Raw genomic sequence first — 13,364 nt, 5'->3', positions numbered from 1 at the left:
GATGAGCAGTGATCCTGGATTTAGGTAGTTTCACCAGAAAGAGGTTGAAGGTAGACCATGTGAGACCTGCAGAAACCTGAAGAGGGGGTGGGGGAAGGGGAGGGACAAAGCACCAGAAGAGCAGTGGCTGCAAGCCAAGAAAGGAGGCGGTTGAAGACAGAGACCAGCAACCTGTCTGTGATGGGAAAGTGATATGCCCATTAACTCAGCTTCAGCACTGTATATTACAATAATCTTGAAGGCCTTGGTTTCCACGGTGTCAAGCTGAGCATGGTGTGAGACAGGGGTGCCAGCCTAAAGGGGTGAGCAGTACTCACTCTATCAAGCTGTATATGAATGCCTTGTATGTGGATAGGAGTTCAGGTGTGCCAAGGAAGGACTTTGTATGATGTTGAATGCTCAGTTGGAGACTGGATTTGAAGGCCAACGACTTTGAAATGTAATTTGCCCAAGAAATACCATGGCAGATATTGAGACTCAGGAGTTTGAGTAACTGAACTTCATCAAGAGGATTGTTAAGATAGTAACACTTGTAATATGTCTTTTTAACCCTGAGAAATCCCAAACACTTACACTCTCTTTCGCTCTCTCTGAAAGGACCGTGCCATAAAACCCTCGCATGACTTTCTCTATGACCCACTGCGCTGCATAAAAAAGGAGCAACAACTGATCCGCAACAAGTCCAGACCTATCAGCTTACTTCCAATCATCAGCAAGGTCATGGAATCCATCATCGCAGTTGATATGAAATTCTTCCTTTTCTCCCACAAACTCATCTCAGATCACCAATTTGGTTTCAGACCAGGTCACTCCACCTGGGACATGCTGCTTCGACTCACCTATCAATGGATGGAGGCCCTCAATGTCAGACATGGGATCAGGGCTGTCTCTTTGGACACATCTCATGCTTTTGACACAGATGGGAGGGTTTCTCAGACGGTCCTTTCAAAGAGAGAGTGAGAGTGTAGGATTTGTCTGGATTGAAAGACATATTCCAAGTGTTTGACTAGCTTGTGATTTTATCAAGGTCTGAAGAAAGAGAAGAGGCCACAGCCTTCATGTCTGAAGGATGAGGAACGTCGTGGTAGAGGGTGGAGTCATCAGCAAATAGATAAAGGGGATTTGCCAGAGAGTCAGAGAGATCGCTTGATGAAGATCAGGAATAGGACTTGGCCCAGAAAACTGCCTTGTGGCACCCAAACCTTGAGAAGGAGAGGAGATGAAAGGATTCCATTGAGAGCCACCCATTAGCTACAAAAGTAAAGAAAGTCAGGATCACAAGAATGGAGTTGACCTTCGATGGCTCAGAGACAAACGGCTCAATCATAGTGTAGACGTTGAGGCTCGTGGAGGACCTATAACATGGAATGTATAAGGACGTAATAGAAGAAATGGAACAGTAGAACGAGAGGTGGGAAACACACCAGCAGCAGGTTTGAGGGACAAAGTAGAGTGAGACTTGGAGAAATAAAAGACGTGGGGAAGAACGAGGGCAAGGGGAGGACACAGAGGATGAACAAGGTGGATATTTCTGCAAATTCTCAGGAAGGAAAAACTGGAAAATTTGAAACAAAATTACGTGCATAAGTAAAATACAGGGTTGAAGTCCTTCAAAAAAAATACTGTGCCACCGTTGGAACGCATGTGGTAAGGAATTGTGATGATATCACAATGTTCACTCGGGTGTTAAGCTGGCTATGCTGTCTGCTGGCACCTGCCTGTGAATATTATACATCACAGCATATTTTGAACAAAAGGTCCATTGTTATAGCCTAAAAAAACTCTTTTTTTAATCTGCTTCTCATGTCTATTTAAGTAGTAACATCTAAACACCAAAAACGGACCTACTTCGTGATGGGCTGCTTCGCATGTACTGTACAAGCGAGACAGAAGGTAGCTACTTAATCTTTATGGTGTACGAACCTTTTTTCACCTCCCTTGTGTCCCTAAAGATTGAAACAGCTCTTCACCAATGATAATGTCCTGCCGTTTTGCCCTTATTGTTCTTATCATCATTAAACTTCTTTATTGACATTCGAACGAGGAAATAAAGGTAAATGCTTAGTTTTAAAAAAAAAACTTAAAAACGAATAATGTACAACACACTAAAAGTGTGAAATGAGATGAAACAAAGCACACTTGTGCATGTGAGTAGGCAGTGCTTCATTAAAGTCTCGACTGCAGTGGGAAGCAAAGTGAAGAAGCAGGTCTGGAGATGAAGGTCTAAGTTACCTCGCTTCCCCTTTCTGACCTTGAAAAGCAAAAGCAACCAAAATGCTCGCTTTCTCCCATCCTCAATGAGCTGGGAAAATATAATTACATTTCTTTACAGCAATCCATGGGTTTAATCAAACCCTTGTCTTTCATAAGGACTGGACAATTGCGGGTGGCGTATCAAGTCACGATATTTAATTAGCGCTCAGCGAACAGAACCTGGGCGTAAGGGGGCAGGATGCTGGATGGACCACCCGTTGGCTTAAGTTATTCTGCAATCAAGCTTGTCAGATGCAAAAATGGCTTTCCAAGCTGGCTGCCTCGGTTATCCATCTCGCTGATCTGCTCCGTAGTTTAAAGTATATATCCACTCGTTTTGAAATGAAATTGATCATACATGTAAAAGTTTAATTGAAATGAGGGCAACCTCTCATTATTTACTACATACCCTCAACCCATCCCAATTATTTATATTTACCACATGTAACGAAGCTCATGAAATTAATAATATTGTTTTAGTTTGATAGTACATGTACTTCCCATTGTAATGTAATCACAACCAACCCTCTTTGGGTGTTCCATGGCAGGTGATTGAAACTCGCACTGGACCCCTTGGCTGTTCTACATATGACAACCTGGATGCCGTAAACTCCGTGCTGGTCCAAACACCAGAGAACAAAGTGCAACTACTCGGTGAGATCACTAACTTTTCACTGCTTAGTGTTAGTCTCACCCCAGGTTCAACTTGATATCCCTGCAATGAACTTTACTTGATTTGACAGCAGCATTTTGTCAACTAAATGCTAATATTATGTTTCAGCATCCAGAAGCCACTGCAAATGTGGGTTATGGAAATTTGAAAGATAAAACAAAGTGAGGCAAATAAAAATACAACACGGCAGTAAAGAAAAAGGAAGTTTCAGCTTCATGGCAGAAAATATCAGCCAGAACATTAATCAGACAAGAAGGAGAGGCAGGGCAGAGGTCATGGCAGAGTTGGCCGAGACTGGATTCAAACAGTCGTCTTCCAGTGTGCAAATATCACGAAGATGTCAGCAGCAAAATGCACACTCCCAATGGGCATTGGCCTGGCCCATAGCTTGTCGCTCAGCCGCAATGTCAACGTCAGTTAAGCCTGAAAACCGACAAGACATTACATGATGCATTCAACTCAGCAGCGATGGGCCCATACCCTTCCCTCCCCTCCCCCCCCTTTCCACACTTGACCCCTCTGCCCTTCGCTCTCAAGCCGTCAGTTATTCCAAACGATTTTTCTTTAATTATCTGAATGTTCCATAGGCCGTGGCAAAGCCCAAGTACTCGTTTTTGCAGCGCCAAGCAGTGGTTGGCATGATTTGACCTCACGGAGTAGCGTCACGTCGGGGACGATCGAGATTGTCTTGGTGGCAGATTGACCTTTTCAAATATGCAAGCTGAATTGACCTGCTTGAACCTGACAGTGTGGTATTTCCACTTGCTATTTACCATGGTGACTGGTCACCCATAAGCCAAACCTCGGTGAGAGTGATGGGTATGTGGTTGCTTGGAAAAATCTTACATGTGTCCCTAATTTCACTTTGTTGTATTTTTTCAGGCCGCAGATGCAAATACGCAACTCAGGAGCATTTCCAGAAATAACAGAGGTTAGGGATGAGTGTTCAGGATGTGAGAGACAGACCTACACAACGTGCTGTACTACATCTGATGTGTATTCATAGTCATCAAAAAACAGCATTTCAAAGTTTTGAAATTGATTTTGAAAAACAAAAACCGGAAAGACACTTTAATAAAATGTCTGTCTTCAAAGTGGAAATGGGGGTGGATGAGATAGAAAAATAATTGTGTAACTATAACTATTGTAAATATAATCTTGTACTTTAATAGTGAGTTGGGGCATTCTCACGCGATTTTTTTGTGGAGGTAATCAGAGCATCTTAACCTTTACAAACACTTGCATCGCCGGTGTCACATTGATGACAAAATGTTGAAGCTGTTAATGATACCATTTACAAATGGAAATGACATCAAATGGCAGTGTATTTGCCAATTTTAATCGCTAACGGTCGTTCTTCTTCTGAGTGGACCGCCATTGTCGATAATGTAAACATTTACCATGTATCATGGTCCACACCATCACTTTATGTTGAATTCCCCTTTCTGCAAACGCTCAAATATTGCTCAATTCAAGTGAGACATCTATGAACCCGTCACAGATGGGCACCATGCTAGTAGTTATAATTACACAATTCTATGCGCAATTACAACTGACCGGGCGTAGTGGCGTGCGCCTGTAATCCGGATACTCAGAGGCTTGGGTTGGAGGATTGCTTGAGGATGGGAACTCTGCGCTGATGCTATGAGAGGGTGTAGGGCACCCGGGAATCATGGCGAAACCCAATCCTTATCCCTGTGTCGTAAGAAGCGACCAGGGTTGCGTCAGGAAGGGCATCTGGCATAAAACCTATGCGGATCATAACGGATGATCTGCTGTGGTGACCCCTAACGGGAGCAGCCGAAATACGAACAACAACAACATGTGAAATTACAACGATATATATATATATATATATATATATATATATATATATATATATATATATATATATATATATATATATATATATATATATATATATATATATATATATATATATATATATATATATAGTGTTGTGAATTCGCACCCGCTGATGTGCGATCGGCTGCTCGACTCGAAACTGCTCCGCCTCGCCCAACCAGAACGGACAATTCAGTCATGACCCTCTCGGAACAACGCCGTGAGCTCGTCACGGGTGGGGGTTTAACCTCACCACGATCGTGCCAATTGCCCACCCACGCAGGATAGGGTTGCTCGCCAAATTCGACCTACCTAACTACCTGCGCGAGTGGTCGACCGGGCGATCGTACCACGCCACAGGCCGACTCCGGACACGAACCGCTTAAGCGGTCCGTTCCATGCGACAGTGACAACCGAGCGGTGTTATCGTCGGCCTTGATGGTTTCGATTAATTACTGGGCATTTTAAACCTACTACGAACCCTTTACGTGATGCAAGATGGTAATTCAAATGGATAAAAGATGAAGCGAAACGGGCACAGTTAAACAAGCAAGCAGTTTTATTCACACACACACACACACACACACACACACACACACACACACACACACACACACACACACACACAGACAAGCACGTATCCACAGCCATACAGTCAAAATGCACATATAAAGCAAATGCAGAGTTGTAACAATAAGCCAAAGAAATACCGCGACTAAAACCGACACACGGCAACACTTAAACAATACTACTTTAACGGAGACAGGCGCCACCCACAGTCATTTACACAAACCCAAAGGAAAAGCAAAGTGGCGACTTCCCTGTGGGCCGTCGAGTTCCTCTCCCATGTCCGTCGGCGTGGTCGTGCCTGGCCCCGACTCCTCTCCCGGTCGGCGAACCCTCTCCGGCACTCCTCGTTCAGACGCGCGGGTCCACCACACAACCGGCGCTGTCGCGTCTGCCGTCCGTGCCTCCGTGGATAGGTCGCCCGCCAAACCGCGAGTGCAGGACCAACACGACAGGAACTCGAAGACGCGGGCCAAGACGAGAAGAGACTCAAGACTCTCGGACGACAAAAAGCTCTCGTGACAAAAGACCACCACTGCAGACGAGCGAAGAGGAAGAGAGTGGGGAGAGAGAGAGAGAGAGAGAGAGAGAGAGAGAGAGAGAGAGAGAGAGAGAGAGAGAGAGAGAGAGAGAGAGAGAGGAGCACGCCCCGCCCGTGTCCGTCCTTTATACCGCGGGGCTCCGCCCTTCGCTCCGCCCCGTTTTCGGCTTCACCCTCCTTCGAGAAGGTTCTCGAGAAGGGGCGTTCCCTCACCCCGACCGCCTCACGCTGTTCATCCACCAATCGGCAGCGAGCTGTCCTTCCCCCTTCCCTCACACCAAGCGCGGGGAAAAATGGCGGGAAAAGCCCACGAGCATTGTTGGTGGTTTTTGTTTGTTTGAAATAAAAGATAGAACAGAAAAATGGCTAACTCAAAGCATCTCAGCCCGGATGGATCACATAAATTCCCTCTATACAACGGGTTTGGGCTAACTACACATGTACCTACAGAAATATCTCACCTGAGGGCCCTTTATGGTGTAATGCGAATTTCCACAGCCGTAACAATTTATATATATATACAGCTCTGGAAAAAAAATAAATTAAATTGAACATTTTTGTTTTATTCTATAAACTACTGACAACATTTCTCCCAAATTCCGAATAAAAATATTGTCATTTAGAGCATTTATTTGCAGAAAATGACACTGGTCAAAATAACAACAAAGATTCAGTGTTTTCAGACCTCAAATAATACAAACAAAACAAGTTCATATTCATTTTTAAACAACACAATACTAATGTTTTAACTTAGGAAGAGTTCAGAAATCAATATTTTGTGGAATAACCCTGATTTTCAATCACAGCTTTCATGCGTCTTGGCATGCTCTCCACCAGTCTTTCACATTGCTGTTGGGTGACTTTATGCCACTCCTGGCACAAAAATTCAAGCAGCTCGGCTTTGTTTGATGGCTTGTGACCATCCATCTTCCTCTTGATCACATTCCAGAGGGTTTCAATGGGATTCAGGTCTGGAGATTGGGCTGGCCATGACAGGGTCTTGATCTGATGGTCCTCCATCCACACCTTGATTGACCTGGCTGTGTGCCATGGAGCATTGTCCTGCTGGAAAAACCAATCCTCAGAGTTTGGGAACATTGTCAGAGCAGAAGGAAGCAAGTGTGCTTCCAGGACAACCTTGTACGTGGCTTGATTCATGAGTCCTTCACAAAGACAAATCTGCCCGATTCCAGCCTTGCTGAAGCACTAACAGCTTGAGAGTCTGTGGCATGACTTGAAGATTTCTGTCCATCAACACTCCCCACACAACTTCACTCTTGCCATCGCAGGAGGATACCCACAACGCGACCTGAGGAGCCGGTCAAAACAGTAGTATTGCCATACATCGGCAATACTTCGGAGATGGCCAACCATTTGCTGCAACCATTCCGAATCTGAGCCGCGCACAAACCTTGGACAACACTCCGTGCGCAACTGTCCAAGCCCAAAGACAGGGTGAATAGATTTGACAAGATGAACGTGGTCTACAAAATACCCTGTCAAGACTGTGATGCCAACGATGTGGGCCAGATGTCCAAGCGGCTTGTGACACGGTTGATGCAGCACCAGCAAGCAGTATCATGTAGAGACAAGCTTTCGCTGATAGCGGCACATTGCCATAACCAATAATACACCTTAGCGTGGGAAGACACAGTAGTTAAATCCTCGGCAGTCGGCCAGGCCAGCCGAGAAATTATCGGAACATGGCTTTTGGGCACACGGTCGATAAACCCTCACGTTGACCTGCATGTTGCCTATTGAAGATTATGCAATCACCCACAGCCCCAACCTGTGGGTGTGAAGATCAAGCCTGATACACAAACCCAGGAGAGACATGAAACACCTGACACCGAACGGGTGACCCAAACATCCATACAGGAAGGAAATCCTTCCTCCTATTGCGCTCTCTTTATGAAATCTATCCCAACATCGTGTTGATTGGTTCCCTTTGCAGGCCAATCATGTGCATAGCCATTCCCATCAGACTTAATAAGTTCAGCTAATCTCTCTGCAGCTACACGTCTGGTGTCTTATTGTTATCTCTGAGGATGGAAGATCATATTCTTCTGAAACATCATGATTTTAACAAAGGATTTTATCATTCTTTTTGTGGCTCAGTGTGCTTTTACTCTCCATGCAATATGTCTCCCCATTTGTATGTGTGTGTGTATATATATATATGTATACACATACATATATATATATATATATATATATAAATATATATACATATATATATATATATATATATATATATATATATATATATATATATATAGATATACTGTACATATATTGTTATAGATTTCCCACCCGTCGGCGTGCGATCGACCGCGTCTAACCAATAGCGGTCGCTTCGCCCACCGAACGGACAATCCAGTCGCGGCTTTCCGGATCAACGCCGGAAACCAGCCACGGGTGTGTTTTTAACCACACCACAACCTTGTCCACACTCTACCCGCGCTACAGGGTGTGATCGCCAAATCTTCGATTTACCTAATTATTCGTGTGGGTAGGTTACCGAGAGATTGTACCTCAACGGGACCGCTTGGAAACGAGCCGCTTAAGCAGCTCGCTTCCTTTTGGGATAACCGAGCAGGTTATTATCGCGCAGTCCCATTGGACCCGATCACTTTACCGGCTATTTAAAAACAAACTATATTCCGAGCGCAAGATGGGGCAGTTCAATGAGGGAATGGACGGAACGAACAGGTTTACATTCACACAAGGACATTTATTATAATAAAGCACGTATGCAATAAAACAAGGCAAAACACAGATGCAATTATACAAGCAACAAAAGCACGGCAAAAGATCTACAAGCGTCTACTTATTATGTACAGTCACTTGCACTTAACAGCAGTTCCTACTTATTCGACGGGCCCACGGACACACATATGCACACACACACACCCAAGAAATGGTGGCAGAGGCCTTTAACAACGAGCTCCAGCTCGGAGGACAGGTGAGCTGAAACCCAGAGCCTATCTCGAACCTCTCCACCTCATGTGGTCTTCAAGTTGTTCGGATCCAGGCTCCAGCGAGAGCGAGCTGGATCCAATCGCCATGATCCTTCCCGAGCTCCCGCGAATCCTCCCGAGCTTCTCAACACTTGCTGTTCAGACAAGGCGCTGATCCTTCCCGTCGATGCGTCGCTTCCCCAAGGAACCACCTCCCGCGCTTCTCAACACCTGCTGGTGAGACGAGGCGCTGATCCTTCCCGTCGATGCGTCGCTTCCCCGAGGAACCACCTCCAAGAAGAGGTCGATGAGTCGCACCAAGCCGGGAACCAAAATGGAAAACAAAGAGCTATACGAATCATGAAGAAGAAGAAGCCACCACTCGCAGCTCGAGCCGAGCGACCGGCTCAACTTCCTTCCAAGCAAAGCAGCTCGAAGCAAAAAGCTCTCCCGAGCCAAGCAGAAGCCGAAGGTCATGGAACCATCAAAGCAAAAAGCCTCCTCTCGAGCCAGAAGCTCACTGAGCCAGTCTAAGCAAAAAGCTTCGAAAGGCCTCAACCCTAACGCAAGCCAAGCAGGAACCGATGGTCTGCTGAACGACTCCCCTCAACTCCCTTGTCTCACTCTGCCCAAGAACAAAAGAAAAGATCTCCTCTTATCCTTCTCCTGCCCTTTCCCCGCTGCCGGCGTGACTCATGACTCATGCCCTCATGCTCCATCCCCCGCTCAGCCACTGGTGGGAGGGAGTTGTTGACATCATGAGTCATGGGACAGCAGGGTGGTTCTTCCTCTTCGCGGAGGAGGGGGAGGGATGTCTCCATTGTTCGTTCCCGAACTATTAAATCGATCCGCAGCGCATGTAATCGATTTCTGAACATTTAAGCAATGAAAGGTGAGCTATCTAGGGAACAAGCACTTATCGACATAGCTGACGAAAGGAACCTGTATGTTGTGTGCAATCAAATTCCCAAATTCGTAACAATATTTATATGTATGCAATCTGACACAATCTGTCAACTTCCTGACCCAGATCTTAACCAACGGTACTCCATCTCTTCTGGATCTGATTTTGACCAATTTCCCTGAATATATCTGCTGTTCTTCATCTGTCAAGCATTGCGGTCAGATGAACCAATTGGAGCAAATTGGACATCTCTCTGGCTATTATTAAAGAACCATCTCAGTGCCGTCGAGTCTGGCATTTCACTCAGGCCAACTGGCAGGCACTTCAAGCAGCCATCAAACTTCTTGACTGCTCTCCCATCTCTACTTTCTCCAACATCAACTCATTCTGGGAATTGTTTCAAATTAATTTTCTCTCTCTCTCATGCACAGATTTATCCCATCTCTTCTTAAGTTGTCATACCCTTCCTCCCGCCCATTGCACACTGAAGCTTGTGGCGAGGCAAATGTTCTGAAACAACTTGCCTTTGCCTCATGGAAGGCACATCCAACTGAAGGCAATCTCAGTTCTTTCCACAAAGCTCGGAACAAGTGTGCGTCTACCCTCAGGAGAGCCAGGAAACAACATCTTTCTCTTCTCAAGTCTGAACTCTCAAACCTGTCTCCTTTCTCCAAATCCTGGTGGCGTCTAATCAAATCTGTTTCTGGTGTAAGTTCCCCCTCCATCCCCTCCCTTACCTCAAATGGCTGCATAGCTGACACTGCACGGTAAAGGCGAATGCCTAAATTCCATGTTTGCTTCGAAATGTTGTGTCCCAAACCCGTCGCTTTCTATACCCACCTTAGCCAGTCACACCCAGCTGTTCCTGGACTCTGTGTCCTTTTCTCCTCACAAGGTGGAGATTTTACTGTTATTCCTTGACTGATTCTGAAACCGGTCCAGACGGCATCAGCCCACGTGTCCCAAAAGCCTACTCTGCTGCTCTTGCTCACCCTCTCTCTGTTCTATTCGCCCTCTCCTTTGCTCAAAGTAATCTGCCATCATCTGCTTGGAAATCAGCAAACATTACCATTCTGCATAACAAGGTACAAAAAGAGATCCCTGCAACTACAGACCAATCTGCCATTTCCAAATCATTACCACGGTAATGGAATCCATCATCACTTCTGTCATTAAGTCCTTCATCTTCTCCAATGGCTTGATTTCCGATCATAAATTTGGATTCAGACGAGGTCACTCTACCCTAGACTTGCGGTTCCTGCTCTCCCAACAATGGAAGGAGATCCTCAATGCGAGACATGAAAATGGAGCCATCTCCCGAGACATATTGCGTGCTTTCGAAATAGTCTGGCACCCCGCCATGCTTACCAAACTCTCTTCCTGTGGTATCCAAGGCAATCTCCACTGGTGGCTCACAGACTTCCTCTCGTTCGCAGACAATGGGTAGCCCTAAATGGAATTCTCTCATCCCCTCTTCCTATCCAGGCTGGAGTTCCTTAAGGTAGTGTTCTGGGCCCTGTGCTTTTTCTGGTTTTCATCAATGATCTCTCCGACTCTCTGGAAAATCCTCTTTCTCGCTTTTCTGATGACTTCAACCTATGCTGTACCATCTGTAATCTCTCGGATCGGCAAGCAGCAGCTTCTTCGCTCTCTGCAGATCTGAATGAAAGCACAAGCTGGTCCAACATGTGGAACATCTCTTTCAATCCTAACAAATCTCACACTCTCACGATGTCTCTCTGAAAGGCCCATCTGGAAATCCCCCCCCCACCCCGCACTCCCCACTCCTCCATCTACTTTCGCAACAATCCTGTTTAAGCAGTCCTTTCATTCAAACGTTTGGGCCTCACTATCGGCCATGATCTTTCCTGGGAAAGCCACATCTCAAAGCTAGCCTCCAAAGCCAGTCGCAGACTGGGAAACCTCTGTCGTGCAAATTCCTTCCTTGGCCCCCCTGAGCTCCTGACCACACAAAAAGCTTTCATCTGCAGCCTGATGGAGTACTGCTCTCCCCTCTGGGCTCGTGCTCCTGCCTCTCACCTTTTTCGGAAAGGTTTTCCACACCTTCACGCTGTGGAAACCAAGGCATTTAGGATCATTGGTATCTCCTGCGGTGAGGCTGAGTCTTTGGGCCTCTCACTCTCTCACCACAGGCAGGTCGGTGGTCTTTCTGTCTTCCACCTTCTCCTGTCCAGTGTTGCCCCCCCTTCCCCCTGCTCTGTCTTCAATAGTAGGCCCCCCCCCATATTTCAGCATGGTGCTCAAGGTCCACCAGCAACTCCCTTCTTGTAAAACTACCAAATTCACGAATCACTGCTCACCTTCACTCTTTCATTCCTTTTTTTCTAGACCAACGGTGTCCGCATTGCCCACAAACCCAACTCTACTCTTTGGACATTGCTACCAAAACCGAAAGATGAAATAGACAGATTTGGCAGATGTCAGACTGTTTATGACATCCCCTGTCATGACTGCACCGCCCACAAAATGGGTCAAACAGGGAAAAGGTTGGCCACCAAACTGACTGAACAACAACGCGTGGAAGCCAGACATGACACACCCTCGGCCATCGCCACACACAACGATACCCTGCACCATTCCTTCACGTGGGAACAAGCCACAGTCATGGCGATGGACCCCTTCAAAGCAAGCCACCAGGTTATTGAGGCATGGTGGTCTGATGACCGTTCGATTAGCAGGCATACTGACCTCAACCCAACCTACCAAGCCCTACGCAGACATCCAGGCAAACATTTACAAGCCCATGACAACAACTACTCTGGACACGGTCTCCAATCCAGAAGCCAACATGCCAATCCAAACTTCTCTTCCATTTGCTCAACCCATCCTCAACCCCATTGGTGGAATGACAGCCAATCAAGCACGTGCACATAGGACAATAATAATACCAACTGGATTTTGAATTGTAAACCATTTTCATAACTGCCTTTGAGGATGGAAACGAGACAGCCCCTGAAGCGTAAGGCCCAATAAAAGGTTGTTATCTTTTCCTTTTAATGCTCAGTGTGCTTTCTCTCTCATGTACTGATTCTTGAGCTGTACATTTTTCAGCATATACATATGTATGTACAATATATATATATATATATATATATATATATATATATATATGTATTATAATTTTATCCTCAGTGGAAAGGTGAACATGGAAGGATAAAAATTAAATCAGAAATTTACATTTGTTTGTTCTAAACACTCTCCATCCATCAAACATTTGAGAGTTACTGAATATTGGATGCTAACCTATTCGGAGAGAAAAGCTGGGTGATGGCGCCAGTGAGAGAAACAAAGTTTTTAGCTATAGAGTTAGATTTCAACAAGCTAATAGTATAAACATGCCTGCCACTTCTCCCCAATTCAAATTCACAAACAATGTCAGCATAAGGGTCTGTCTCAGCCTGTTTTGCACTTCAAAATCCCTCTTTTATCATCTTATTGGCATTTCCCAGCTTACCTACTGTGCCTTCCACAAGCTCGAAGTGTACTTATTGTTTTAACATGACTATTCTATCATATTTTATCTTTGCCTCTATCTTCACTCCGTCTCTGTCTTAACTCCTGCCATTTATTTCCATCATAGTTTGTGCGTGTGTGTGTGTG

The 13,364-nt window shown here is 45.5% G+C and overlaps 1 protein-coding gene across 6 annotated transcripts in view; it reads left to right on the top strand.

The window, feature by feature from the left end:
• The window catches only part of LOC147012571 (BMP/retinoic acid-inducible neural-specific protein 3-like), a 260,934-nt gene that overhangs the window by 137,630 nt on the left and 109,940 nt on the right, over positions 1–13,364 (top strand). For all 6 annotated transcript variants that reach the window (XM_085853564.1, XM_085853567.1, XM_085853562.1 and 3 more), the window contains one exon: positions 2,802–2,907. In XM_085853564.1, coding sequence (XP_085709690.1) covers positions 2,802–2,907 — 106 coding nt within the window. The remainder of the gene's footprint in view (positions 1–2,801; positions 2,908–13,364) is intronic.

The sequence above is a fragment of the Eptatretus burgeri genome, chromosome 14 (assembly GCF_056783735.1).
Source record: "Eptatretus burgeri isolate ZD-2024b chromosome 14, Ebu_testis_v1, whole genome shotgun sequence".
Classification (NCBI taxonomy): domain Eukaryota; kingdom Metazoa; phylum Chordata; class Myxini; order Myxiniformes; family Myxinidae; genus Eptatretus; species Eptatretus burgeri.
Note: the sequence above shows the minus strand (reverse complement) of the source record. Positions and strands in the feature narration are given on the sequence as shown.